The sequence below is a fragment of the Penicillium longicatenatum genome, assembly GCF_028827895.1.
Source record: "Penicillium longicatenatum strain IBT 33135 chromosome Unknown contig_1_segment0_segment0, whole genome shotgun sequence".
Lineage (NCBI taxonomy): Eukaryota > Fungi > Ascomycota > Eurotiomycetes > Eurotiales > Aspergillaceae > Penicillium > Penicillium longicatenatum.
Genome location: NW_026643119.1, coordinates 128,824 through 156,471, shown reverse-complemented (window position 1 = coordinate 156,471; position 27,648 = coordinate 128,824). Strand labels below are relative to the sequence as shown.

The window sequence follows — 27,648 nt, the reverse complement described above, 5'->3', positions numbered from 1 at the left end:
AATGGGATCAGAATTGATCCTTAACACCATTCTTCTCTTCCTCTTTTAACCTCTCCTCATTCATCTTGAACCACCAAATATGCGACGCATCCTTAGTCTTGGTCTCTTTCTCTTCGTCTGCCCACTCATCCCAGGGTTTCGGGCTGAGGATGTAATGCACATTCTTCACACTTTCGTCTCGCCAGATGGCATCGTGCACCCCCTCCCACCGCAGAGTCTTCAGCGCATTGTAAATGTACGGAAGCGCCACCCAGCGCCCATGGAAGAGGTCTCCTAGGAGGGACTGGTCTGCGAAATCGTAGTCTAATGTGGCCGAAGTGTCAAGCTGGCTCACAATTTTGTCGTATATTTCCTTGGATGGGTTCACGACCTGGAGGCCTCCGTTAGGCATACCAAAGGCAGCACCGGATGCTGGGCCCATTGTTTGCGCAATGTCTGGGGTGGCGTGCTGTGTAGTGTAGGCACAGTTGGCCGGGATCCTGTTGATGGTCAGTCTGAAGTGAACGCTGAGACTCAAAAAGACTAGGGTCGGCCACACCAATTTGAGGGGTAATGAGGCTTCTTGAGTGGATTGCAAGCACAGGCGTGACTGGCAGCAAAAACTCGGTTGCCTGTGCCAGCTGCAGAGGGTGGGTCGAGGTCGAGTTCCATTAGTTCATCCATATTCTTGAGCACGAGCATATCGCTGTCGAGCTGGACGACACGATCATATTCTACGAGGGAGAATGGAGTGAGCTTAGACCAGCAGTCGTAGAAGCGCGGATCATTGGCGTATTCCCTTGGTGTTGAGGGGAGCAGATAGGCGACATGTTGTTTTAAGATACCGCGTGCATCCAGGGCTTTATGACCCTCCGCCGGAAATGAATCTGTGTACAGGGCTACCAGTGGGTACTTGGAGCCTACTTTCTTGAGCGAGTAATCCAAGGTCAGAAGACCCGACAGGTAGGCGGTGTTGGTGATCAGTGTTGTCCATACTGCGAGTGTTACTTGTCGATCATCGGGGTTGGTTGAGCTGCGCGTACCTTTGGACGGATGTGCCTTGTTCCCGTCGGCCATGATAAAGAACGTCGCTCTTAGCTGATCCAAGGGTCAGCTCATGGATCAATGCATTGCGATTGAATACACTACCGTTCTCGTGGATTGGAGCAGGATAAAGGTTTCGAACGCAAGGTAAGGTTGAAGGAAGCGTTGATAGGAGGGGTGCGGATGTTCCTGGCCGTTATCAATAATGTGGGGAATGTTCAGAGTTCCTTATCCAAAGTAATACGTACCCTCACTTGTCAGATAACGTGATCCGCTCACCTGGTGGATTGATTGACTTCTGATGCTTCCAAGCTACACAATACTAGGATGATAAGTAACACTGCAGAATTAATCTATAATATCACTCCCTGTGTGTGGGCAAAACTCCAGGGTTCTTGGGGCCGACCGAAAAACAGCGTCCTCGGCGAGGTCCGCTTATATATTTCCATCCCAACCACAAAACTCAGCAAATGTAAACATCTAAGAAATCTAGCCATGACCTTTCGGTTGCCATGGCCATTGACATTGCCACTGCCATTGGACCTGATATATAAATCTAGAGACTAACATGTGTGCCCTAACTTCCAATTGGGATTATTCGATGAATATTCAGGCCCTTCCAAATTTCAATACAGAAAAAAACTATCAATCCAGGACCCCAGACCTGACTATGGGCATATATGATGTAGATGTGCCAGTAATCCAAGGTTCTTCCCAAGCCGTCTCCGTTTTGAGTATTCTAAGTAGGACATTCACATGACAAGAGCGGAGAGAGCGTATGTATGCCAACAACTGTGACTAGTATCGTAAAATTTGATGTCCCATGCAAGGGTGATATTGTTAAAAATAGGAAAATTACTCATCCAAGTCGCGTGGTCTAATGGTCATGATTTCTGATTCACATCATTCTGTGATTGAATCACTCAGAAGGTTCCCGGTTCGATCCCGGGCGCGACTAACTTTTTTTTTTTTTTTTTTTTTTTTTATTTTAACTCCCTCTAATCATCTATGTATACGAAAGCCAGCCCTGAATGAAGGTGGATTGTCAATTACAGTAATGACCATAGCGTACAACAGCTCAGTATGAATCGGGACATATAGTCGCGATATTATCAAGTAAGGTTTTGATAATGCTGTTATAAAGTCTTGACTTGGCAGAAACATAGATAGTGAAAAAGAAAGGTGGAAGGAAATCTGTGTTGCTATACATGTCAATTAGGCTAGGCCTTTCGAAAAGGCTTTCATGTGATATAACTAGCAGGGTTAAAAATTACATAATCTAGTCGCGTGGTCTAATGGTCATGATTTCTGATTCACATTATCCTGTAATTGAATCACTCAGAAGGTTCCCGGTTCGATCCCGGGCGCGACTATTTTTTTTTCTTTTTTTGCCTTTTTCCTTCTTATATAATTACTACTATAGTCATTTGTAGAGGACGTAGCTGACCAACGTGAGCGTCATTTATAATAATCTTGAAGGTCAACGCCGTAAATGCTTATGCCGACAATTCAAATCCGTTGGGAATTGTAAATATTGAATCTAGAGACAAAGATTGGTGCATGGGTAGTAATGGAATAGATGTAATTTGTGGTATCATGCCCAAGTCTTGAATCAAGTCAAAAAAACTGGGTAACGGAGATAAAGAGAGATCTATAATAAAAGGTATGTAGGAAGAAAGGGAACAATATTCACAAACAATGAAGGTCCAACAAAATTCGAAGGCTAGATCTTGGACAGCGGAGGTTTATCCTGCTTTAATCGCACGACACCCTATGATATCTGGTCAGCGTAGGCCAAAAAGAAGGCAGGAAATTCATTCATACCTCTTGGGTACATGTGGCAATCAATGTCCCGTTTTGCGACCATAACTTTTGAATCGCCAATCCGCGTCCCTCTCCCGCCCAAGGGCTCTCCGTTTCAACGAACATCCACTCATCGGCGCGGAAGGCCAGTGGATTATGAAAGTAGATTGAATGGTCAAGGCTGACCATCATGCCTACTTCTTTATGATCATCTTTGGTGGCGTTGCTCAGGGCTCCTTCGAGTTGACGTCGCAGATCTGCCGCTTCTTCCTCTTTCAACTCCTTGAAAGCCTTGGTAATGTCTTCGTCATCGAGGTCAGACGGGTTCTTCAGTGCCTTGAGGAGCTTTTGGAGGTCGGCTGGGGACGAGAAGCGTGGAATATCATGGACACGAGAGACGGTTCCAATGAAGAAGCTGTCGGTAATATAAGCCAGGGCGGACAAGTGGGCCTGGAAGCCTCCTTCGTCGGAGATACGGCTACGCGCCCGAACGAATCGTCGAACTCTTTTATCTTCAGGATTCTGGTTTCCTGCGCTATTGTGAGCTATCGCGGTATCCAATATGTGGAAGAGAACGTACGGTTAATGATGCCCGCCTTCTTCGACTCAAATGGACCGCCCCCTGCATCGCTTAAAGCCTGGACAGTCCCCGGTAATGAATCCGCCGGGAGCGAGACATCAGGCATTGGGGTCGCATGGCTCAACGTCCTCTCACCCCCGCTACCCACTCGGCTGAAACTCAGCGTGGTCGTGAAGATCGGACGGCCCCGTTGGCGCGCTTGCACGGTTCGGGTGATAAAGCTCCGTCCGTCGCGTACACGTTCGACGTGGTATAGGATGGGTAATTCGGAATCACCCGCGAGGACGAAGTAACAGTGCATGCTGTGGACGGCAAAGTCGGCCGGCACGGTACGCATTGCAGCGGACAGGGACTGGGCGATAGCGGCGCCACCGTATATTCCTCGGGCCCCGGGAGGATGCCATAGTGGCCGAGTGTTCGTAAAGACATCCTAAGCGTAGTGGCCGTACGTTAGCCCTTTGATCTATGATGTGACACGTAGGAAGGGGGTTTAGTTACTGGGCCGAGGTCCACCACTGGCGTCAAGTCGAGCACATTCTCGATTTGCGCCTTGGAGTCGTCCTGTGGCGGAGGCTCAAAGAGAGTGACGTGTTTGCTCATGATTTCGATCAAGTGTTGATTGATAACGAAAAGAATGAAAGAAAGACGTAGAGTAGAAACGGGGTACAGCGGATGCCGGCGATCAGCGCTTTTAGGCGGGTACAGCTTCGGAGCCGAGGTTCATCATGCTTGGCACCAGGACAACACCAGGGCTCCACTACATTCCAATCAATGGTATTCGATCTACAGTACAATTTAGACCGCAACCGCGTCTGGAAAGGCTACTGGCTAAATCAATGTTGAATGATGATATTTGCAGGAGGGAAATAATTCGTCTATAATGTCTTTGAAGGCTATAGTGGCAGCTGAAGGGGGAGTGGATGTCGATGTTGCAAGGATGATATGGTTGAAACGAAACACGAAAACAATGCAAATGATTCGTTACTCGTCATGAAGAAGCCTCGGTATTTAAAGAGCCGGCACCTCCCATGTGTCGCGCTTGATCCTCATCACGGCGGACTGTTTGTGCGGGAAGCTGACCTCCCCTTCTTTATGAAAGCCAACTTGCTGCAGGTATCCGATAAGCCTTGAATATAAGTTAGCATTCACCATCCAGCCAGAGATGATTGTATCTTACTTTAAATTGTCAATTCGCGGCTCTAGAACAACCGAATTCGTTCTCAGGTCATTCAAAAAGCAATAGTGCACCAGAGCAGTCAACCAGATCGCCACTCGGTGCGGTCCTCGGAACTCTTGCTCGCCGACAAGGAGGTGAATACCCCGATCATAATTATCCACACAATCCAACAAGCGACCCAGCGGATCCTCTTTTACCCAGTAGAGCTCGAAGTAGCCGAATGGTCTGCCGTCCCAACACCCAATGACGGGGAAGCTGTGTCGACTCGTCAGGTTATTCATGAGAAACTTTTCCTGCACTTCCTTGGGACCTCCAACTCCCCACATCGCTTCGACGCGTGGATCATTCATCCACTTATGCAAGGTATCCAGATCAGACGGAATATCCTGGAAAAGATGCTGCTCGACACCCGTCACGGCCGAGCTAACTAGCTTATTTGGTGTGGAGGGTCGGCTCTCACTGCCACCAGGTGCCACTTTGGGCTTTGTCATTGGTAGGAAAGGGATTCGGAAGGAGAGATATTGTGCCACACTGGGGATATACCGCGAATAGAATATTTCCCCTTGATGCGGTGGCTTTGGGCGGACCGGGTGCCGGACCCCATTAGTAAATCTATACTGCGTGGGTGCAGGTGGGTAATACGTTGGTAGATGGCTGCCAGATGTGAATGGTCCAGCTGATGTGAAAGGGCTCAGGTTGCCGGTATGGAACGTTGCCTCCGTAGGCGACAGTATCGCCGAGGCGGGGATGCCATCCCGTGCTGGAGAAGCATGTCGGGAGTGGAACGGGGTCAGAGAGGGGGACGGTGGTGCCCCCCGCGGAGTCAGCGTGAAGAGAAAAAGACGCGGGTCTAGCTGCCAGAAGCTTCGTCGGCTCACGAACATGTTCGACCAGCTGCCCGAGTCCCGTGTTTCAACGGGCTGCAGCCCAACGGAGGAGTCCTCGCTCGCAATTAAGCCCATGCGCTCCAGCTTTTGAAGGAGATTTCGGCCCTTAAAAATACCCTCGCGTTTAATGTTCACCCTCCATTCGCCCTTTGGTCGTCCATCGTGCGGGGTCACGTTGCATGCCGCAGTGACCAAGTGGAGATCGGGCTCGGGCTCATGAAAGTACCACCACAAGGTCGCCCAGAGCATCATAGCAATTTGGCGGGTGGGCGAAGAAGCCGGTTTGAACTCGCTAGACGGCGGACTCACGATGTATGAGATGTATAGGCAATCACGGCCCAAGGTCGGAGTGGTAAATCGGGCGATATCCTGGTCGCCATCGCTAGAAGATGGACGTCCACCCTCTGAGCCCGTCCGACCTCGTTCTTCCTGTGACTGCTTGGCATTTTTTTCGCTGTGGATGATGATCGTCCATCCCGGCGGGAAAGTGGAGTTGTGAACATTCAAATCGTTGGATTTGAAGGTGACTCCACCAAAGACAGGCGACACACTGAATGTCATGCCATTTGGGAGATGACAGGCGCTGTGTCGCATGGTGATCGCGGCAGGGAATTTTTCAAGACAAGATCTCAAATCTTGGAGCTTGGAGACTGAAAAAGGTGCGCACGAGACTCTTATCTTTTTTGCCCCTCACCTGCGCGGGGAACTGACACCAGGGCCTCCACGAGCAATGACACGATATGACTTAGTTCACAATATCACCAAAATGAAGTTCAAGGAGGACCAATGACCACATCTGGTCACCGGAGAGGATTGAAGGAAGAAACGTTGAAGATCATTGGGAAAAAAAAAAGGGATCAACGTTAAATGTAAATGATGACGCAGACACCCGTGCTGTCATGCCACTGCAAACGCACCATACAAACCACGGCATTTGGTCAGCGACACCGCTCTAGAGCTACAATGCAATTCAACTAGCATGAGAGTAGTAACGTCTTAGCTTTGATTGGATCCCGTTTTCACGAGACTTTTTCTGATGCTTTTTTTTATGGAGCAAAATGGAGAAAAATGTCTGTGCGAGCGGTAAGAGCGTAATAATTAAATAAAAGAAACCAGGTCGAGCGCTGGAACCCTGGAAAAAGCTCGGCAATGGCGCACTCAATATTAGAGTACATCGGTCATGCCAAATCAATACATACGCTATGCTCTCAGTCAACGCAATTTTTAACCCTGTTCTAAAGTTCAATATTTTGAACTTGCACCCGCTAGTTCCCATTGCTACAGAATAATTATGAAAATCAAAAATCTCACATCAATTATCCGTCAACGGTCATAGTGTGATCGTCATGGCGTGGGAGCGGATATCGACCGATATATGCATACTCTGTGTCTCTATGTAGCTCCCAATTGTAACATGAGACAATTTCCACGATTGGCCGATTACGAAGGCTCAAATATGTCGGGGTTTCGCTATCGCCCAGAGATTCTAAAGGGAATGTCAGACTACGAGACGGAGTATCTTAAGCAGTACGAAAACTGGTTTATCCTCGAGCCAAAGGATCTAAAACGCATCACAGACCATTTCGTAACGAAATTGAACAAGGGACTCTCAAAGGAAGGAGGCACTATCGTCAGTCGTCTCCAGTGCGTTTCAATAATCCCGTTGCTATCTCCAAAACCCGTGATTATTTAGCCCATGAATCCATGCTGGATCATGGGATTTCCCTCCGGCCATGAGACAGGTCGTGTTCTGACACTAGATATGGGTGGAACAAACCTGCGCATATGCAGAGTCTGTCTGTCAAGCCGCAAGAGAGACTTTGAACAGTTCCAACGAAAAATTCAACTCCCAGAGGAACTCAAAACCGGGACTGGGGAGCAACTTTGGAACTTTGTCGCCGAATGCCTAGAATTGTTCCTCAAGGAGCATCATATCGAGAGTGATGATGATGATGATGATGATGATGATGATGATGGCATCGTACCTTTGTCATTTACTTATTCGTTTTCCGTCGAGCAGAAGTCCATACGGAGCGGGATTCTGCAACGCTGGACGAAGAACTTAGATGTATTCGGAATGAAAGGACAGGATGTAATCCCGCAGCTTAAAGCTGCCTTTAAGAGACATGTAAGGCTGACCAGAAAATGGGTTGAGCTGTGTTGCTGAAATTACCTAGAGCCTGCCGGCGAGAATAGTCGCGCTCCTCAACGACACCACGGGCACCTTGATTGCATCACACTACCGGGATCCCAAGGTCAAACTGGGGAGTATCTTCAGCACAGGCTGTAATGCGGCTTACATGGAGGAACGCAAGTTGATCCAGAAACTTGAAGGCGCTGCGCTACCAGAAAAGGCCACTGTTATCATCAACACCGAATATGGTGCATTTGATAACGACAGGAAGGTCTTGCCATTTACTCCATTTGACTCGCAATCGATGGAACATCAGGATGGTATCTGGATTGTATATCGGTGAGATGCTGCGTCTGATCCTCGTCACACTGCACGAGCATGGCAAACTCTTCAAGGGTCAGGATATCACGCGGCTTCGACATGAGAAGACCTAGTTCGACGGAAGTTTGAGCCTTTCGCCCGATCTCAACGATTTGAAGGTGTGTCGGTATCTGATCGGCCTCGTCGCCACACGGGCAGCGCGTCTCTATGCTTGCGGAATAGCTGCTATCTGCAAGAAGAAGAAGAACATAAAGAGGTGTCATGTTGGTGTTGATGGCTCCGTGTTCAACAAATATAGCGGATTCAAGGGCCGAGCTGCACAAGGACTGCGTGACATCTTTGACTGGCCGCCTGATGAGCAGGAATTGATCGCGCTCAATCCGTCCGAGGATGGCTCGAGCGTAGGAGCAGCATTGGCTGCAGCATTGATTATTGAAGGAGAGCAAAAGGCCAAACCATTGTATTAGACGAGTAGAAATAAAATAGAAGTTTTGAACTAGAGCAATGAACTTGTTTACTGCTTCTACATGACATGTGAGCGCGAGTCTTGTACGATCAAAAAATAATTTTATTCTTTGTTTAGGAATGGTGTATAAATTAGACCATCCAAGACAGGTCATTCTTCTATAATAGATCTTATCTCTGTTGCAAAACCTCCTCGGTGGTGCGAACAATGATATCAAACGCATTGCGAACGTACTTCTCCTCTGCCATCGGGTTGGCGCTCACCACCCGAATGACATAGACGCCATCAATCACTGTCGAGGTAATAAAAATCTCGCCCCGCGAGTTAATTAATTCATAGATCTTCTTGGTGATGCTATCAGCAGCCTCGTCCCTGACGACCGCACCGTTAGTACTGTTTGAGGCCGGGCCCTTGATGCGGAACACAGTCAAACCAAAACCTGGCTTGGTGACAATCTCAAAAAGATCGTTACGACCGCGGACTAGATCAGCAAAGATGTTACCCAAGCCGATCGTTTTGCGGATATGCGCTTTCATGCCGCTCAAGCCGTAGCTCCGCATCACGAACCAGATCTTCAGAGCTCGGAAACGGCGACCGAGGGAGATAGACCAGTTACGGTAGTCGATCACAGTACCCTTATCTGAATAAGGGTTGCGGAGATAGACAGGAGTGATGTCGAGGGCATTGGTCAGATCAAGACGATTGCGGAGGAACAGGACACTGCAAGATGTTAATAAACGTGTGGGTATTGATAGATCGGGAAGGAAGTACCTTGCATCGAAGTTGACCAGCAACCATTTGTGCATGTTCATGTTGAAACTGTCCACGCCTTCGGCGAAGTCCTCGGCAATGTACTGCCACTCATCCGCGACAAGCGAGGCACCCGCATAAGCTGCATCCACATGTACCCAGATGCGCTGCCATGCAGGCTTCTCCTGCAGCACGGCCTTGATCTCCGCAAAGCGATCGACACTGCAGGTGTTGGTTGTACCGAAAGTCATGGTCAGATGATACGGCGTCAATCCGTCTTTATCGCATTTCTCCAATACCTCTCGCAGACGTGCAGCGGTCATCTCCATATTCTCCTCTAACCCAGTCTTCACACTGCGGAAACGGGTGCCCGCAATCAACGCTCCCTTGGCTGCACTGCTGTGTGTCTGATCACTAGCGATCGCCACCAACCGTGGCTGGAGATCCATTTTGCGCTCATCATATTCGTTGGTTCCCTCCTTCAGACCCTCGGCCAGCACCAACTCGCGCACCCGGCGCTCTCGCGCCGCGACCATGATGGTCGCAATAGCATCACTCGCACTATTCTGGATGACACCGCCACCTAGGTTCTCCGAGGTGCTCAAAAAGCATTCAGGAAGCCCTAGCGCTTTTGCCACCCAATCCATTACAATGGTTTCCAGCTCCGTGCAGGCCGGTGAGCAGAGCCAGTTGAATGCCGGCGCGGTAAACGCTGCCGAATACATCTCACCTAGAATACTCGGATATGTCACACTGGCGGGGTAGTACGCCATGAAGTTCGGCGACTGCCAATGGGTTAGCCCCGGCTTGATCTTTGTGTCGACATCCTGCTGGATCTGGTCCCAGGCTTCCGGTTCTGTTGGGGGGTTCTCGGGGATCAGAGGGCGTAGGTATCCGGGATCGACGGCCGGGAGGACTCTCCGGTCGGGAACGCTGTCGAAATATCCAAGGACTGGAGCACGGATCCATTAGTGGTCTGTTTGCGTGTTTGATCAATTGGGTAGTCCAATCGGTGAGGCTTACTATCGTCGATGGCTGAGTGAGCCGCTGTTCGGAACTCGTCGCGATCCATTCTTCGCGTGGGTTAAGAATGTGAGGGAGGATGCTTCTGGGGTATCAGGGAAGAAGATTGGGACTTGACGGAATTGAGATGCACTATTATATGCGGGCAGGATTTGCATGTCGAGGACAGGGCGTCGGAACAGTTCCGTCGTACCGAAAGTGGGGAACTCTGGGTTCGCTCGAGATCAATTCAACATCGATTTGATAAACTTATAGGATCCGAAATTCACCAATTGATCAATGTCACGGGGACTGGTCTCATTAGATTCGATCATATCGTCAGGCTTAGTCACTCTGTCGTCTTTTCCTGATGTATCATCTATATCATCTATCAAACACATGCATAGGACTGGGCAAGCATTTCATTGGGCCTTTCCACTACTGCCGATAATATCCATCCAGCGCTCCATCTCCGCCGTCAAGACCTCAATTCCCATGTCCATCAACTCAGTCAGAGGGCGAGTCGCATTGGCCCGGAGATTATCGTGCCAAGGATCCAGCACCAGCTTATTCACATTGACTTTGGTCACGCCAGCCTTGATACACGCCTGAGTCAGAGTCGGTGGAAAGTCGTTGGTCCCGTGTAACACCATGCGTACTCGGCCATTCATCGATCTGAAAATCCCCCGTAGTCTAAGTTTCATCCAGCTGTCAGTAAAGTCAATGTCGGATTTCCAGTTTCTCCACGCACCGCTCCATATCCAATTCAGGTCCTTTTGGCCCGTAATCTCCATGGACATTCCCAACACTCGGTGCCAGAAAGTCCACTCCAGACGCAATAAACTCCTCCACATCCTCCGGGTTCGTCAATATACCCGCGAGGTCTCCGGTATCCATAATCCCATCTTCTCCACCTTCAATGCGACCGGTCTCTGCCTCCACTGAAATCCCGCGAGCGTGACAATATTCGCGCAGGACCTTTGTCTTCGCCAAATTCTCCTCCTTCTCGTAATGACTCATATCGACCATGATCGAGTCGAAGGGCAGATTCTCTGCGACATGCTTGATCTGTTCATAGTCCTGGGCGTGGTCTAGATGCACTGAAATAGGGACGGAGGCACTCTTTGCGGCGGCGGCGGCGGCGAATACTAGCGATGGGGTCTGTTTGAGGGAGGAAGGGAATAGTTGAATGATCAATGGGGAGTGGCGCTGCTCAGCAGCTTGGACCATTGCAGTGATGTGTTCCACATTATACCTAAGCCTTGTCAGTAAGTGGTGGTTGCTTATTACCCATGTTACTCACACGATCGCAGCTAGAACACCATAGCCACCTTTCTCGGCCGCAGTCAAAATCTGACAAGTCTTATTGCTGTCGCGCCAATTCATCATGGAATAAAATTTGGAATTATCTTGGATCTGGCTATGCTTCACTTGGATGATTCATGTTAAACTACAGTATATATACTAGCGTGCGGGGCTCATTCCCCGCCCCTCGTCTCGAGGCACTCGGCTTGGTGTGGGGTACATCAAAGGTTGAAGACAGTCCCAGTGTTCCAAAGGTTTCATGATCCTAACATTAATGGTTCCTAAGATTGGTTTCATCTGAATTGATCTCCACACCCGTGCCCTTGGTGGTCAAGGCTTTCGTCCGACCTCGACACGATCATTGCACGCCCCTCTGGGCTTTACGTCATGGGGACCGAGCAGCGGGGCGTGTGCAGGAAACTGTTCTAACATACTATATGATATATCTACTGAAAGGTTTGGAAGTTTTCAAGGCTTGAAAACAATATTGGATGGTTTTATACAGCTGTGCTAATCCACTATGAACGAAGAAAAAATCAAATTCACCAGAACAATGCCAAAAGAAAAGAGGGTATTCATGATCATCAAGTGCACATCATTTACAGCTTAGCAGCTGAGCCAGCCGAGGAGATCTCATTGTACAGCAAGCTGGTCAGGAAATCGGCGTAATCCTCACCAGTAACCTGACCGGCGAAGTAACGCGCGGCAAGCTGGTACTTGTTGCCCTTCGCGCCCTGGGAGGCAAGGCTGTCAGCCTGCTCCTGCAATAGACGGAGTGCATAGGCCTTGTCAACGCGCTTGCCTTCGGCGGTGGAGACGTTGTGCTTCACCCACTGCCAGAGTTGCGAGCGGGAGACCTCGGCAGTAGCGGCATCCTCCATCAGGAAGTTGATGGGGACACAGCCGACGCCGCGGAGCCAGCCCTCCATGTAACTCAGACCGATGTTCAGGTTCTTGCGGATTCCTTCCTCGGTGATCTTTCCGGGGACGTTGGTGTTGAGGAGATCGTTGGCGGTGATGTTGACTTCCTCACGTCGGACGAAGAGCTGGTTAGGGGTGGGCATGTGCTTGTTGAAGATATCGGAAGCAATGGCAGCGAGAGCGGGGTGGGCGACCCAGGTACCATCGTGGCCAGCACGGACCTCGCGGAGCTTATCGGCGCGCACACTCTCCATGGCCTTGTCGTTGGCGACGGGGTCGTTCTTCACGGGGATCTGAGCGGCCATACCACCCATGGCGTGGACACCACGGCGGTGACAGGTCTTAATGAGCAGCTTGACGTAGGCATCCATGAATGGCACTGTCATGGTGACATCGGAGCGATCGGGGAGCACGAAGTTGGGGTTCTGGCGGAACTTCTTGATGAAGGAGAAGATGTAGTCCCAACGGCCACAGTTCAGACCAGAGCTGTGGTCACGCAGCTCGTAGATGATCTCCTCCATCTCAAAAGCAGCGGTGATAGTCTCAATTAGAACGGTACCACGGATGGTGCCGCGGGGGATTCCGATGTAGTCCTGGGACAAGTTGAAGACGTCGTTCCAGAGACGGGCCTCGAGGTGAGACTCCATTTTGGGCAGGTAGAAGTAGGGGCCGGTGCCGCGGGCCACGAGCTCCTTGGCGTTGTGGAAGAAGTACAGACCGAAGTCAAAGAGACCGCCGGAAATGGGCTCACCGTTAACGGTGAAGTGCTTCTCATCGAGGTGCCAGCCACGAGCACGGGCGATAAGGGTAGGCAGGGTACGGTCAGTGCGGAGCTTGTATTCCTTGCCACCCTGGTTGAAATCGACCTGGCGGCGAATGGCATCGTACAGGTTGACCTGGCCGTTGATCATGTTGTCCCAGGTCGGGGCAGAGGAGTCTTCAAAATCGGCCATGTATGTCCAGACGTCGGAGTTGAGGGCGTTGACGACCATTTTGCGGTCGGTGGGACCTGTGATCTCGACACGGCGATCAACCAGACCGGGGGCAGGGGGAGCACCCTTCCATGCATCATTTTCACGGATGTGCTTTGTCTCGGGCAGGAAGTCGAGAAGGTTGCCCTTGTCAATCTCGGCCTGGCGGTCGATGCGGCGTTGCAGCAGGGCCTTGCGGGTAGGGTTGAAAGTACGGTGCAGGATAGCGAGGAAAGCGCATGCCTCCTTGGTCAGGATCTTGCGCGCGTCATTGGGGATGTTGCCGAGGATGGCAACATCCTTAAGCTGAGTTTCGACAGAGGACATTGTGAATGTGAGGGGGTATAGGAAGTATATATTCAATGTTAAGGAAGATTAGATCTGATTCTTATCCATCCAGGTCTGCTAGGAGTCACAAGCAGCTTCAGAAGTTCACGGAGATATGAGAGAGAAAGAGAAGGAAGTCTCCTTACACCCGTAGTTCTACAAACGTTATATATAGAGCATCGCCATCCGACCGAAGGCGGAGATAAAGTCGAATAGAATACGTCAGAGCGAAGTTACCGCGGCTCTTTGCTCAGCCATTGCCCCGGCCAATAATTCGACTTTCCCGACGGGAAACTCTCGATTCTGCCTCCACTCGGCCGACATCGCCCGTTCCCCGGAATCTGCCACTGCAGAAAAGGCGGTCGCGCGTGCCATTGTGAACGGGATGCGCCGTATACCGAGTCTTATCGCCCGTAAAATCCGATTCTCGAGAAAATCAGTCTCGGTCGGTTGAATGATTTATATAAATTTTAAGATGGGGCTTTGTTGTTAACTTATTATGACGAATTGACTGTCCCGGCAAAAACAGAGTTCAAAGTGATTATCATGTCGCCTCCCCTAACGCACCCGAGAGTGGCTGCAGCTAATTCCTGTTCTCCCCGTCCGAAAGCCAAGCCGCGGTTCACCTGGGCAGCACTCAACTGGGATCGGTCCTGCTCGGTAATGCAGTTTGATGCTGCAGATTGGCCGAGTTGACCCGACTTGTGATGGTGAAGGATCGACATGTGACGACATGTGATTCTGATACGGTCCAGACCATCAACCTTGGGGAAGGCGAAGCTTAAAAAGCTATTGACTAGTCTATCTCTTGACACGGCGATCATCCGTGCTTTATGACTTTAACCACAAGACAAACAAGCAAACAGCCCATTGGATCTTGGCCCTGCCCGACACTGCTACCGCTCGCTGATTCTCTACTCCCAGTAAGTCACGACAGAGCAATCAACATGACCGCACCGTATTACGAGCGCTTTTACCAAAAGCTGAAAACCTCGATTTTCGTCGCTCTTTAGAGACAGGCTTTGTTGCAGGCCTTTCTCAAGATCTTCTGGCTGGCGTCTTGCAAGATCCGTGAAAATCAAGATAGACGACTAACGACATTGCTGCTTTTTAAGTTAACCATACGGCCAGCGTTAGCAATGTGTTGACTAGGGCGAACGAAACATAAAGCTACCAGAGTGAATTGGGTGCCAGAATGTCGATGTTCATTCTGAAGTGACTCTGTATCCATATTAGGTAACTGATTTGACAAGGATGAGCCGAGAAGCTCAGCAATAAGCGATTGTGGAGTCTGCCTCTACTGCAAGGTGAAGTGGAGTCCAACCACACCCGTCTACCTAAGCATTAGCCTTCGCATCTTTATGAAGAGACCTTTGCACTATATCTGTGTCTGTGCTTCCGTCCAATGTGGCAGCATAAGAAGCATTTGAAGACAACCCCTCACCCACTTTCTGGGCCATCCTCAAGAAGAAAGCACAGTTTTAAAAGCGCATCTTGAGCATTGATCATCGCCATTGAGTTGCTTTCACAACCTCTCCATGCGAACATACAGTGTAGGAAAACAGCGAGGTAAAAGCAATGGGAATGCGGATATACCGTACGAATCGATGCCAAGAGCAAGTTGGGTCTTTTCATCCACTAACAACCAATCACTGGATAGCGCCCAATCTCATGCTAGTGCTTACTTTGAGCTCAAGGTTATCTACCTTGAGGTATTCTTCGATACAACACAGTGAGTAATTGATCGATGCGGAGAAAAAATGCTGCTGGTGATAAAATATAGAATCAAATGGTAAATGCGGATGGATCTCAAATGTTGACGCCGGCATCTTATATACATATAATATCTCCATCCTTGGTAAGTAAATGGGTTTCAATATTGCACTGCGCAATATCAAATGATCTCCCCTAGACGGTTTCAATATATCGCTTCACCTCCCTGCCAAATTGTCAGCAACAGTGTCCAGCGCAGCGAATAGAGAGATAAAATAGCTCAACTTACCAGTCCGTGACGGCCTCCTCCCACAGGCGCACTTCATGCTCTCGTGTCCCACCAAAGTGATCCACAAAGGCATCCCCAAAGACCTCTCGCGCCATGCTATCGGGTCGCATAAATGTAGCAGTAGCCTCCTTGAGGGTCTTAGCCAGCCGCACTCCTTGATCACTAGCCCCGCCCATGTCGTCACCCTTAGACAACGGTGGCACAGGGATCTCGAGCTTCTTTTCAACACCACGCCAACCTAGTGCCATGATCGCCGCGAGGACAAAGTGCGGGTTCGCATCAGCACCAGGTACGCGAACCTCAAAGCGAGTCGCTTTGGCACTGGCTGTCGGTGGAGTAATCAACCGAATGGAAGCAGCGCGATGTTCTAATCCCCAGGAGACGGTGACGGGGGCCCAAAAGTTCTCTACTAGACGTTTGTAAGAGTTGATCGTTGGGGCTAAAAGCGGCATGATGTCCGGCAAGCCGACCAGCAGACCCGCCAGAAAGTGTCGGCCTAGGTCAGAAAGGTGTGCAACATCTGGATAAGGCGGAGACGGGTCAGGAGTATCACGTATAAAGGCATTATTGCCATCGGCGTTCACGAGCGAGATATGCATGTGACCACTATTGCCCGGGAGGCCTTGGCGTGGTTTAGCCATGAAGCAGGGCGTGATACCATGCTTGATGCCATAGGCTTTGACGACGTATCTGCAAGCCGGTTAGTCTTGGCTCTTGATCTTTATCGGGTGTCTCTTACTTGAACAAGCCGGCCTTATCGGCCATATCCTTGGCTTCACCAAATTGCAATGCCTATCAAAACCGCAGTTAGCTGAGATATGGCCACTTGGTTTTATTTTATTTTATTTTTCTTTTCGGTTTCACACAGCGCATCAACTCACGGCTTCATAAACACCCGGTCCACTCTCGGTATGCCACCCTTCAATATCGCAGCGGAACTGCTCGCAGGCGTCGAATATGCCATAGTAGTAATCTTGGTTGTGTAGGGGACGAGTAATCGAGTACCCGAACATGCCCTCCGTTATAGGAGGAAGGCTCTCTGCTTTATTTGTTTGGAGGAACGCTGCGGTGTGGGAGGCGGTTCGCTCGGGTGAGGGATGTTCTCCTGGGGCACGGAATTGGTAGAACTCATATTCCGCTAGAAAATGATCAGCGGGGGGTTGAGATATCTCCAGGACGTGTGATGGCTTACCTCCCGCCATAGCGCGGTACCCTGCAGCCTCTGCCTTTGCAGCGGCGGTCTTCAACAACCCTCGCGGACACGCGCAGACCGGCTGACGAGTCTCAGGATCCAAGAAGCTGACTAGAAAGAATGCAATGTTATTCTCCCAAGGGATGCGACGGAAGCTGCGCAGGTCCGGCACAGCCACTAGATCACGATACCCATTCTCCTTGTTGCTGATTGAGAGCTCCTTGTAATAGGTCTGATCATGTTGGTCCCAGCCAAAGATAACCGAACAAAAGCCAAAGCCCTCAGAAACAATAGACAGGAACTTGGATTTCTGCATAAGCTTGCCGCGCAGGACTCCGTCCACATCAATGCCAGCCACCTTGACCATGCGATCATGCTGGAGCACCTCAGCGACATTCTCAGTGGTGACCTCTTCTGAGGCTGTCATAGCGAATGATAGTAATGTGACAATAGGGTGTGTTTGAAGGCAGGTATATCACCTAGGAATTCAGATATGCGTTAAAGTCAGCTTTGGATTTCTGGAGCGAAAGGTGTACCGCTTATCAGGAAAGCTGATGGCGTAGCGCTCTGAGCGCTCTGAGATAAGATAAGAGCGCGGTCCCGGACCGCCGTCACCGCCTCATGAGCTCCACTATCGCGTATACAGCTCGGTGGGAAAGGAACTGGAACCTGCCAACTAACTTATTTGGTGAGTCCGCGCAGTTTCTACAAGAATAAGAGGAGCGAACGAAGCGACCTTTGTTCAAAATCTGTCCAGCTCTTTTCCAATCTTCAATCTCCGCTAAGATACGCGTTACACAGCTCTTATCCATCTCCTCTTTAATAATTCACAATCACAATGGGTCGTCTCCAAGGCAAGAATGCTATCATTACCGGTGCCGCAGGGTATGCTGTTATATGCCATTTGAAAGCCGTTACAACAAGTCACTAATAATGTCATCTCAGTGGCATTGGTCTTGAAACCACCATTCTCTTCGCTCGCGAAGGCGCCAATGTCTTGATGGCCGATATCTCCGAGCCTGCACTGGCCAAGGCCATTGCTAAGGTCAAGGAAGTTGTGCCTAATGCTCCCCGTCTGGAGACTATCCGCTGCGACGTGTCGAAGGAGGCCGACGTGCAGGCTATGGTTGAGGCTCAGGATAGCTGGGGCGGTGTGGATGTGATTTTCAACAACGCGGGCATCATGCATGCCGATGACGCTGATGCTGTCGATACCAACGAGAAGATCTGGGATTTGACACAAAGTATCAACGTGAAGGGTGTCTGGTTTGGTTGCAAGCACGCTGTGTTGAGCTTGCGCCGCAACAAGAAGACTTGTGGCTCCGTGATCAACACTGCCAGCTTTGTTGCTCTGATGGGCGCTGCTACGCCTCAGTTGGCTTACACTGCCTCCAAGGGTGCTGTCCTTGCCATGACAAGAGAGTTGGCGGTTGTGCATGCCCGTGAGGGATTCCGCTTCAATTCGCTCTGCCCTGGTCCTCTTAAGTAGGATACGCCCTTGCCATTCTTGTTCCACATTGCGGCTACTAACCTTCTCTCAATAGCACTCCTCTCCTCCAGGACTGGCTGGGTGATGACCAAGCCAAGCGATTCCGTCGCGAGGTGCACTTCCCTAGTGGCCGCTTCGGTGAGGCCGTTGAGCAGGCCCAGGCCGTCCTCTTCCTGGCAAGCGACGAGAGCAGCTTTGTGAACGGGACCGACTTTGTTGTTGACGGTGGATTGACCAAGGTATGTTGAAGAGTGAGACTGAGGGTGAGATTGCAGTAGCGCTAACGACGAACCTAAGGCGTACGTGACCCCGGAGGGCCCTGCGGCTGCCGCGCCCAAGAACCTTGCCCAGTAAATTGGCATTACGACATTATGAGGGTGGGGTTATGATATTTTAAGCATGAATTAATGGACGTTTCAATTTGAGTTCCTTTGTTTTGGGTTAATTTTTTTCCCTTGCCTTCTTTTCATGGTGTAAAGCCATAAAGCCGATAGTCGGACAAATCGCTTGAATCGGAGGAAATGTGTTGGGCCAGCTGGAGTGGAGAACAGTGGAACTCGGCACTTCTTTCACGCAGACCAAAGACGATATTTTGATCGCATGAGCAATGAAATAGGTTATAAAGAGTCATGCAACATGGAAGACACCAAATAGTATGATCGGATCCATGGTCTATTCCAAAGCATGTTACAGTGGCATGATTTGCGCATGTTGGACTGGATTCTTTACGTCATGCAATCCCCGCATTACCACTCCCGCATTTCGTAGCCGATCTTTAAATTCCGCCGGTCCGCCTTGACCTTCACCTCCATAGCCGAATTCCATCCACACTCTTTTACCTTACACTGCACCATCTAAATTCATCAATACAAACCGAGATGTCTCAATACGCGTTCCCTGGTCCCAACAAGACTTATCGGAGTCACCCAAATGGCCCTAGCTTTAAGCCGAGATATGGACGCTGGTACGTGGAAGCCCCTGGTTTCTGACCAGGAATTATTACTGATCCGATCAATATAGGTATCTTCCTCTGGTTGCAGCGGTCGGTCTCGGTATGTGTTGGCAATTTTATCCACGATATTTATGCGCTATAGGCTTCGGGGGATACAGATGGATCAATACTGACTTCACCCCTGTATAGGATTCGCCGGGTACAACTATTATAAAGAAATCCAAGTACGGCGCGAGAAGATGATTCGCGAAGAAGAAAAGCGCCTCGCGATGAATCAACAACTCATGGACGCATATGGAAACAAAGAGAGCTTGAATGATGTGCAACAGGCTCTGGATGCCTATCACCATCGAGCATGAAGGTGTAGAATGCGAAATATGGGTTCCGATTTGGCCCAGTGTCGTGATGCAGGTCGTGACGACGGCTAGGGTCTTTTATATTAACAAGGCGTTTGGGGTCTATTCTATTTCTATGGGATATGGGGAATTGCATGGGGTCCCGGATGGGCCCTGGGAAGTCTTTCATTGGGCATGGCGTTTAATAACCAATTTTCGAATCTACAAATCTTTCCTTTCTTTACACCCTGCAATGAAATCTAAACAACGAGGTGTTACAGTCTAGACTCCCTGTTGGCTCCCTTCGCAGCAATAATCCCAGCAGCGGCCCTCCCAGCCCGTCGTCCAAAGACGGCGCCAGAGGTCAACCCACTTCCGCCGGGATAGTTGTCGTGGAAGATCCCACCCAGCATCTCTCCAATTGAGTACAGACCTGGAATCTCTGCGCCCGTGGTCTCGGAAATCACAGCCGCTGTTTCTGGATTGACAGCGAGCCCTCCAAAAGTAAATGTAATTCCAGACGTCACTCGCACGGCCAGGAAAGGTCCCTTATCAATCGGCAATGCCCAGTTCGACTTTGGAATCCCCAACCCGACTGTCCCCAGCCCATCTCTCACGGCGGGATCCCACTTTTGACTTCCCTCCCGAGTAGCAGCATTGTACTCAGCCAAGGTATCCAGGAATCGCTGACGGTTCATCAACCCAGCTTGAACGCACGCATCTGCCAGCTCGTCAACCGTCGATCCAGTCAAATGTTTAGTAACTTCCGGGCGGTACTCCTCGGACCGTAGCCAAGGCGTTGTCCGCGCATCCCAAATTTGAAATGCAATTTGCCCGGGTTGGGCCAGGATCCGTCGCCCAATCATCGCGTAGGTGTAATTCCGCATGTCTGAACCTTCATCGACGAAGCGTTCTCCATCCCGGTTTACCATAATACCAAGTGGGTACCCTGATTTCGTGAACTCATTGGAGACTTCTCGGTCTCCAGCATGCGCGGGGGAATCAGCATCCCATGCGACGCTGTGACAACCGGACCAGTTGCCCACGACCTTGGCAGATACATCGCGTTGTGCACTGAGGAGGAGATCACCAGTGTTATATGGTGTTCCACGGACGCGTGCAGCATCCCAACCGGGGCCAAGATACTGTGCTCGCAGTTGTGGGTTGGCTTCGAAGCCACCGGCGGCGAGGATAACGGCAGCGGCTCGGATGGTTTGTTTGTGAGGAGTACCAGAGGAAGAGTGAGGGAGGACTTCAGCTCCGATCGCCGCACCGGTGGTAGGGTCTGTCAAAATTTTTGTAGCGGGCGTGTCGAAGAACACAGGAATGTTATATTTCTTCGCAGCGGCGAGGTGATCTTCCATGAGACCTCTGCCACCATCTTGGGTCTTTAATGCAAGACCACCCCAGAATTTGATCCGGCCATCTACCTCGTAAGCCTGTCTGTTGAATGACAGTTGGAAGCGAATTCCATTCTGGGCGAGCCAGCCAATGGCAGAACGGGAATCCTGCACCAGGATCTTTGATAAGGCAGGATGGGTGCGGCCGCCTGTCATGCGGAGAAGGTCGTTTGTGAAGTCCTGCTCGGAGTAGATGGGCATGTCAATGCGGGATGCTTTCTCCGCAGTGGTGTTGTTGACTATGGGCAGGAGGTCGGAAAGCCCATTGTGCGCGGTACGAAAAGCTCCGGCCGTGAAGTAAGAGTTTCCTCCGGCCCAGCTTGCGGGACATTTGTCGATGATGATCACATCGGCTTTGGGGTTTATTTGTGCGGCTGAGAGGGCTGCACTAAACCCGGCGTTGCCACTGCCTATTACTAGGATGTCGCAGCTCGCAGGTGGAGACATGTTGAAGGGACTTGGACTGTTGACGTGCGTGGAACAGGATATGAAAGAATTGAGCGTAATTGAGCTGTTGTGTCTGACTGTTTTATTGAAGCTATAAGGATTCCCGAGGAGCTACGAGTTGATATATAGCTCAATACTAGGTTTGGATTCAGGGTTCTCGGAGAGTTAATCTCCGTGGCTTCTCCACAATCCCCGCAGGCGGGGTATCGAGCTCCGTCAGTCAGGGAGAATAATATGCGTGAGCATTGGAAGCTTGAGCAGTTACATGCCTTGGCGCTCTGTCCTATGCAAATACCCAAGATTCCAAGGCGCCAAGTCTATTCGTGCTTTGGGATGAGCTTAGAACTCCGATGCCCTCAGCTCATGATGCATCACGTGGTCTATCCATGTCAATACTTTCAGGTATTCGACTGATGAACAGATGAATTACCTTGAATTCAACATCCAAGACTTGATATTCTGGGACCCGAACTACCGATATATGGACTAGAATGATATATTGGATTCAGATCAAATTCTGCATGATTTCATGAGTATGTACCCCCGGACATACTGGAGAATACAATATGCCGTAGACCTTTGCTTAATTAAAATCAACATGCAAGATAGCGCTTCAATCGAGCCTCTGCTTCAGGTCAACGAGCCGATCGGGGATTATCTCTACCTAAGGGTTCTGAGCTTATGAGCTAATCTTTAAAACTGTAGTCTGCCTAAATGGAAAGACTCGATATTTAGCAGGTAATCTACAGTATCTGTCCAAATAAGCTACGGACTTTCCATCACACACTCAAGTTCATCATTTTAGTAACCGTAACCTTACTAAACTGTTATTGACGGTACGAAATCCAGCGATCTATTTTGTGATTGGTCAAGAGAGGCAATTGGTTATTTCGAATCGGACTCTTTAGCTATGCGAGAAAGCTTTGCTTTCGTGAGCTATGTGGCCGGATACTGTATGTCTAAGCCACCTCAATACCCTTGGCTATTCTATTTACATGTCACGGTCTAACTAGGAGCTTGATGCATTGTATGCGGTCCGCCAAGTAACACATCTAGATCGAGAACCACTCGTAGACGTCTATGTCAGATGGCACCTCATGGCGCCTGCGAGTTCGCTGAGTAATCTCCGAGAAATGAGAAGGTGGAGACCATGCGGCATCCCATACTTTAGGGTCACTCAGGACACTGGTATTCTTGAGCAGACCAAATCGGAAATCCAACGGCTCCGTGCCATCGCCCGGCTCCGACGGCAGTCGCATGTAGTGCCGAACACTTTCGGGAATTTCCTCCTTGACATGGCTAATCATGACCAATGCTTGATCTCTTGAGAGACCTTTGTACCGGCGGAGTCCTTGGACTGAGGCCCGACTAGGCGAGGAGGAAGTATCGCCGTGGTCAATATAGTGTAGACATTTGTCACGCTGAGAAGCAGACAAGCCAGAGAAGGGCTCGTCGAGAATCACAATGTCTGGGTTGTGAATGAGGGCCCTAAGGAAAAGCACGATACGCTGCTGTGCAGTAGTGAGTTGGCCGAAGGTGATATTGTCGGCGTATTCGATATCATAGTCAGACGGGATGTAAGGCTTGTTGTTTCCAGTAGAACTGAGTTTAGGGAAAATATCGGTGTTGGTTGTGATGGTAGGGGGTAGTTCCTTCTTTGTGGCACTTGCATTTGGATCAAGCTCAGCCTTGAAATGCCGCAGGGCTGCGTTCACGTCAAGGTCTCGCTCATAATTGAGAGCTGGCTTAGACAAGAATGTCTCTGCAAAAGCTGACTCAAGAGCTGCTCGCACTGTTAATTGGCGAGGGAAGAATGCATGAATCTCCGGGGACGAATGGCCGAGGCGGGACTGGAGCTCGAAAATGGAGATAGCCGGTTTGCCTATCTCTGGAAGACGCGACCGGCCGAGGAATTTAATTGGCTGAGCGTATGCTTGCGGGTGATCAGATGTGATAAGTGACAGTAGAGTTGTCTTGCCAGAACCGTTGGCACCGAGAATCGCCCAGCGCTGGCCTCGCCGCACGCGCCAATGAAGACCATCCTTGACCTCCTCGTTCACCTTCTGAGTCCAGTTACCCAAAACCACTTTATCGCCATATTTCACACGAACACCTTCCATTTCAATCAATGGCTCTCCTCCCAGAAAGGGTGTGATTTCCTTCCAATCGGGTTTTGCTACTTCTTTGGAAGCGAAGTCAAGGACCAATTGTTCATCAAGAGCACCAGACTTCAAGTCCCTTCGAGCCTGTCGAAGAATGGCTTTCTCTTCGTCATTCAAGCCGCTGGTTGAATTATTGCCACTTACAAGTCGCTTCCAGATAGCCAGCGTTTGGATAATTTCGGACCGCGATCCCTGCTTCATGACCTGCTGAGAGTTTCCCACTACGATCAGATGGGTGACCCATTCTGGCACTGTATCCTGGGGGCGCAAGGCCAGAATCAACCGAGGAGAGGACTTCTCGGCCAAACGATGGAGCAATCCGGAAATACTTCGAACGGTAGCCGGGTCCAGTCCCACTAGAGATCACAAATCAGCCAAATCCTTACCAGCGCAACCCTCTTCAACGTACTAAAAGGCTCGTCTAAGAGAAGCAATTCAGGCTTCTTAAGGAGAGCTTTTGCAATGCGAGCTCGTCTAGTTTGACCATTGCTGAGGTTTGCAACCGGCATGTTAAGCAGCTCTGACAAATGTAGATCGGTGATCACCTCTTGAATGAGCTGTTCATCATGGATTGTTCCTTTTTCCTCCCCTTCCAAAGGATTCAGCGACGTTTGGCCACGTAGAAACTGCTCCACTGTCCAATCGGTCTCCTCCCGAAGGCTCTCATAGCGGGCACTCAGGTATGCGCCACGGGTGCCACCAATGGCCCCCGATCCTTCTCCGCTGAAGCCAATATACTGGACTGCGTTCCCAACATATCGTAATTGGGGATCCTTTGCGGCGATTTCGTCTGTGAGAAGGTAGGGATAAGATCGTGCGGTAGGCGGAAGACAGATATGCTGGCCACGGAGGACGTCTAACAGATCAGTCCGTCCAGATGGACCAACCACTGCCCAGTGCTGCAAGGAGGGTTTCAGGCCATTCGAGGGTGAGCCTTGAGAGGGGAGAGTAAAGTTGAAGTTCGGATATAGAGGTGGATTAGTTGCGGCATCATCTTGTGTCGGATATTGCCGGTAAAATGTGCCATTCTTAATTTGAATGAGCGGCACAGATGACACCGAGCGAGCGATATGAAAAGGCAGCGGGTGTGGCGCCCGAGACCTCAGCGCCGTTCGAAGCAGCATCATAGCTCATAGGTTGCTGTTCATGGAAACAAGCCGATCTCGGATCTGGAAACCGTGAAGCAAATATTACATAATCCTCCGCATTTCTGCCCCCGGCCGGTGTTTTTCCGAGGTTTAATCGATCAACATTGGAATCTACATATCATGGCAAATTAAGCTACGAGACCGATGTGGGATTCGGTCGGATCGCCAATTACTGCGCTCATGATGCCTTCCTCCAACTCCTCTCCCCTGCGCCATCGGTTTATTTCAGCTCCGGCTGTCAATGTCCTCCTATTCCTGATCGGCTTCCGTCTCGTGAATGCGCTCACCATCCGCACCTTTTTCCAACCAGATGAATTCTTCCAATCCCTTGAACCGGCTTGGCAGGTTGCTTTTGGGAAAGACCAGGGGGCCTGGCTAACGTGGGTGAGTATGTGATGTTTAAAATCACGCAACACGACTACTGATCATGGTTTGGGTAGGAATGGCAACACCAACTTCGATCCTCACTACATCCACTCCTCTTCGCTGCAATATACAAAATCACTGATTATATGTCCTCCATTCTTTCTCTTCCTTCTGCGAGGCGTGCAGAGCTATTGATCGCTAGTCCGAAAACCGCGCAGGCTGTGCTATCGGCCACTAGTGATTTTTATACTTGGAAACTTGCGAGACGTATCTATGGCGAAGATTCTCATGGCGCATGGGCAACAGTATGTGTCGCAAAATCTACCGACGAAATTCCCAGGCATGGAGGATATTGGCTAATGGCATGAAAGTTAATCGCCACGATTATTAGTCCCTGGCAATGGTTCTGCTCAACAAGAACCCTGTCGAATTGCCTGGAAACAACATTGACCATTGTCGCGATGGGCTTGTGGCCATGGCAGTGGTCGGCTAACTCCATAGTCCAGAATCTTCATAATAAGGCTGATGATGAGAAAGCCGAAGCTAATAATCCTCAGCTCCTACGGAGGTATGACTTGTTCAATGCAAAATTTACTAAAGCCGCCACTGAGACATAAACCAGTCTTCGTCAATGTCTGTCGCTGGCGGCAGTTGCCTGTATTCTCCGCCCAACTAATATCATAATTTGGCTGGCCTTAGCCGGAATCGCTGGGCTTCGAGGTTCTTGGGATCAGCGCAAATGTCTCGTGCGTGAGGTTCTGTTCTGCGGGTCTGTCCCTATCTTTGAAGATGTAGATCCGAGTTGACTTGTGTCATAGATCCACGATCTTGATAGCTTCGGCTATTGCAGATCGTTTCTTTTACGGGTTCTGGACATTCCCTCCGCTGCGCTTTCTATACTTCAATATCGCCCAGTCTCTGGCAGTATTCTACGGGCGTAATAACTGGCATTACTACGTCACGGAAGGCTATCCACTACTCCTCACCACTCTAATTCCGTTCGCTATTCCAGGTCTGTATCTCGCATTGACTACTCGGCAGTCCCCAGCTTCCAATCGAGTGCAGACTAATATCAGAGTGCAATTGGCAATGATTTGCATCTTGATGCCGTTTGTACTATCCTTTATCTCCCATAAGGAAGTCCGCTTCATCTACCCTTTATTACCATCTCTACATATTTTGGCTGCACCTCGTTTGGTGCAATTCTTCTGGCCAGCTCTCACTTTGAGCTCCCACGCCTATACTCCGAAGCGGCTGACGCTTCTCTTCCTCATATTCGTCAATGGAGTTATTGCGTTCTACACCTCTATATACCATGCCTCCGGACCCGTGAATGTCCTCGAATACCTTCGCCGTCAGCATGAAACCCATCTCCCATCGTCGAATATGGTCACCCCTTCATCTCCCGTGTCCGCAGCGCCCGAGTCTGGAATTACAGTTGGATTTTTGATGCCTTGTCACAGCACCCCATGGCGTTCTCACATGGTCTACCCCTCTATCAACGCGTGGGCACTCTCCTGTGAACCCCCAATTGGTCTCAATGAGACACAAAAGGCCGCCTATTGCGATGAAGCCGACCAGTTTTACAATGACCCAGATGGCTTTTTACGCCAAAACATGGTTGGCGGACTTCGCCACCTACCACGCCGACCAAGCTATGTGACTGGATCTCGATCCCTGACTAGCTCTCCTGACAGTTTAACGCTTCATGAGTGGCCTGATTACCTGGTATTTTTCGCCCAGCTCGAGCCCACTATGCATCAGCTCATTCGATTCTCTTCTTATCGAGAATGTTGGCGCACGTGGAACACCGCTTGGCATGACGACTGGCGCCGCCGCGGGGATATTGTGGTCTGGTGTCTGGACCCCGCCGAGCAAGATGCATGGCGATCGCAAACGCAACGTCGTGTGCAGGAAAACCGAGATCGCCAGTTCGATCGTATTATAACCGCAATCAAACAAAACGCGAATACCCAACCAAAGCGTGAATGGAAGTCTCTTATCACAGGTTCTCTTCCGTGGTCTCCACCGCATTCCCCTTTTTCATTTGCGTCGCTGCAGCGCACTGCTCAGTCACTTTTCACACGCCTGTCCCCAAGTCCTTGGCCATGGGGCAAACGCTCTCGTATGGATGCTTTCTTAGCAAACTTCCGGCGCCAAAGCACTGCTTACCAAGCTCTGATTCCGTCTTGGTCTTCCTGTTCCTGGTCCTGGCCGGAATGGCTGGGTGGTCCAGTTAATAGAAAAATTAGTAAACGAGAGCGTGAGCTATGGTCATGACCTCCCAGGTTCTTCAGACCAGCTGACTCTCAACTTACAGAACCTTACCACTCATAGCTGGCCTAACTGCCGCATGGATCTGCTACCATGTGGCATATGGATATAACACGCAACTTGTAGATATTTCTTTGGTGCTAATTCTTTTTTCTCATTTTGCAAATAGAGGGAAAATTTGAATGCTGTGTACATACTGGCTCAATCAATTAAT

At 50.1% G+C, this 27,648-nt stretch overlaps 13 protein-coding genes across 13 annotated transcripts; 4 read left to right on the top strand and 9 right to left on the bottom strand.

Annotated features, from left to right (window-relative positions):
• Positions 1–7: 7 nt before the first annotated feature.
• Positions 8–1,056, bottom strand: N7484_000819 (glycosyltransferase family 8 protein; the record flags this gene model as incomplete). Its single annotated transcript, XM_057111239.1, has 2 exons — positions 8–479; positions 539–1,056. The coding sequence occupies 2 exons, from the start codon at positions 1,054–1,056 to the stop codon at positions 8–10; spliced, it is 990 nt and encodes a 329-aa protein (XP_056975976.1).
• Positions 1,057–2,746: 1,690 nt separating this feature from the next.
• N7484_000818 (uncharacterized protein) lies at positions 2,747–4,006 on the bottom strand (the record flags this gene model as incomplete). The annotated part of the gene is made up of 4 exons (XM_057111238.1): positions 2,747–2,794; positions 2,848–3,356; positions 3,407–3,836; positions 3,905–4,006. 4 exons carry the CDS (start codon positions 4,004–4,006, stop codon positions 2,747–2,749), a joined length of 1,089 nt encoding a protein of 362 aa, XP_056975975.1.
• A 408-nt stretch (positions 4,007–4,414) lies between these two features.
• Positions 4,415–6,064, bottom strand: N7484_000817 (GNAT family N-acetyltransferase; the record flags this gene model as incomplete). Its single annotated transcript, XM_057111237.1, has 2 exons — positions 4,415–4,532; positions 4,584–6,064. 2 exons carry the CDS (start codon positions 6,062–6,064, stop codon positions 4,415–4,417), a joined length of 1,599 nt encoding a protein of 532 aa, XP_056975974.1.
• A 781-nt stretch (positions 6,065–6,845) lies between these two features.
• On the top strand, positions 6,846–8,392 carry N7484_000816 (Hexokinase; the record flags this gene model as incomplete). The annotated part of the gene is made up of 4 exons (XM_057111236.1): positions 6,846–7,100; positions 7,164–7,598; positions 7,648–7,935; positions 8,039–8,392. 4 exons carry the CDS (start codon positions 6,846–6,848, stop codon positions 8,390–8,392), a joined length of 1,332 nt encoding a protein of 443 aa, XP_056975973.1.
• Positions 8,393–8,561: 169 nt separating this feature from the next.
• On the bottom strand, positions 8,562–10,213 carry N7484_000815 (putative aromatic-L-amino-acid decarboxylase; the record flags this gene model as incomplete). Its single annotated transcript, XM_057111235.1, has 3 exons — positions 8,562–9,111; positions 9,163–10,093; positions 10,165–10,213. 3 exons carry the CDS (start codon positions 10,211–10,213, stop codon positions 8,562–8,564), a joined length of 1,530 nt encoding a protein of 509 aa, XP_056975972.1.
• Positions 10,214–10,565: 352 nt separating this feature from the next.
• N7484_000814 (class II fructose-bisphosphate aldolase) lies at positions 10,566–11,529 on the bottom strand (the record flags this gene model as incomplete). The annotated part of the gene is made up of 3 exons (XM_057111234.1): positions 10,566–10,836; positions 10,895–11,398; positions 11,447–11,529. The coding sequence occupies 3 exons, from the start codon at positions 11,527–11,529 to the stop codon at positions 10,566–10,568; spliced, it is 858 nt and encodes a 285-aa protein (XP_056975971.1).
• Positions 11,530–12,047: 518 nt separating this feature from the next.
• Positions 12,048–13,667, bottom strand: N7484_000813 (malate synthase; the record flags this gene model as incomplete). The annotated part of the gene is made up of 1 exon (XM_057111233.1): positions 12,048–13,667. One exon carries the CDS (start codon positions 13,665–13,667, stop codon positions 12,048–12,050), a length of 1,620 nt encoding a protein of 539 aa, XP_056975970.1.
• A 1,908-nt stretch (positions 13,668–15,575) lies between these two features.
• Positions 15,576–17,288, bottom strand: N7484_000812 (glutamine synthetase family protein; the record flags this gene model as incomplete). The annotated part of the gene is made up of 5 exons (XM_057111232.1): positions 15,576–15,606; positions 15,670–16,359; positions 16,409–16,461; positions 16,551–16,807; positions 16,862–17,288. 5 exons carry the CDS (start codon positions 17,286–17,288, stop codon positions 15,576–15,578), a joined length of 1,458 nt encoding a protein of 485 aa, XP_056975969.1.
• A 411-nt stretch (positions 17,289–17,699) lies between these two features.
• On the top strand, positions 17,700–18,704 carry N7484_000811 (putative short-chain dehydrogenase/reductase family protein; the record flags this gene model as incomplete). Its single annotated transcript, XM_057111231.1, has 4 exons — positions 17,700–17,746; positions 17,807–18,346; positions 18,406–18,589; positions 18,648–18,704. 4 exons carry the CDS (start codon positions 17,700–17,702, stop codon positions 18,702–18,704), a joined length of 828 nt encoding a protein of 275 aa, XP_056975968.1.
• A 524-nt stretch (positions 18,705–19,228) lies between these two features.
• On the top strand, positions 19,229–19,661 carry N7484_000810 (uncharacterized protein; the record flags this gene model as incomplete). The annotated part of the gene is made up of 3 exons (XM_057111230.1): positions 19,229–19,314; positions 19,371–19,402; positions 19,492–19,661. The coding sequence occupies 3 exons, from the start codon at positions 19,229–19,231 to the stop codon at positions 19,659–19,661; spliced, it is 288 nt and encodes a 95-aa protein (XP_056975967.1).
• A 251-nt stretch (positions 19,662–19,912) lies between these two features.
• N7484_000809 (uncharacterized protein) lies at positions 19,913–21,484 on the bottom strand (the record flags this gene model as incomplete). Its single annotated transcript, XM_057111229.1, has 1 exon — positions 19,913–21,484. The coding sequence occupies one exon, from the start codon at positions 21,482–21,484 to the stop codon at positions 19,913–19,915; it is 1,572 nt and encodes a 523-aa protein (XP_056975966.1).
• Positions 21,485–22,536: 1,052 nt separating this feature from the next.
• Positions 22,537–24,770, bottom strand: N7484_000808 (putative ABC transporter; the record flags this gene model as incomplete). Its single annotated transcript, XM_057111228.1, has 2 exons — positions 22,537–24,002; positions 24,056–24,770. 2 exons carry the CDS (start codon positions 24,768–24,770, stop codon positions 22,537–22,539), a joined length of 2,181 nt encoding a protein of 726 aa, XP_056975965.1.
• Positions 24,771–24,977: 207 nt separating this feature from the next.
• On the top strand, positions 24,978–27,440 carry N7484_000807 (uncharacterized protein; the record flags this gene model as incomplete). The annotated part of the gene is made up of 5 exons (XM_057111227.1): positions 24,978–25,178; positions 25,235–25,465; positions 25,532–25,728; positions 25,783–25,929; positions 25,979–27,440. The coding sequence occupies 5 exons, from the start codon at positions 24,978–24,980 to the stop codon at positions 27,438–27,440; spliced, it is 2,238 nt and encodes a 745-aa protein (XP_056975964.1).
• Positions 27,441–27,648: the final 208 nt, after the last annotated feature.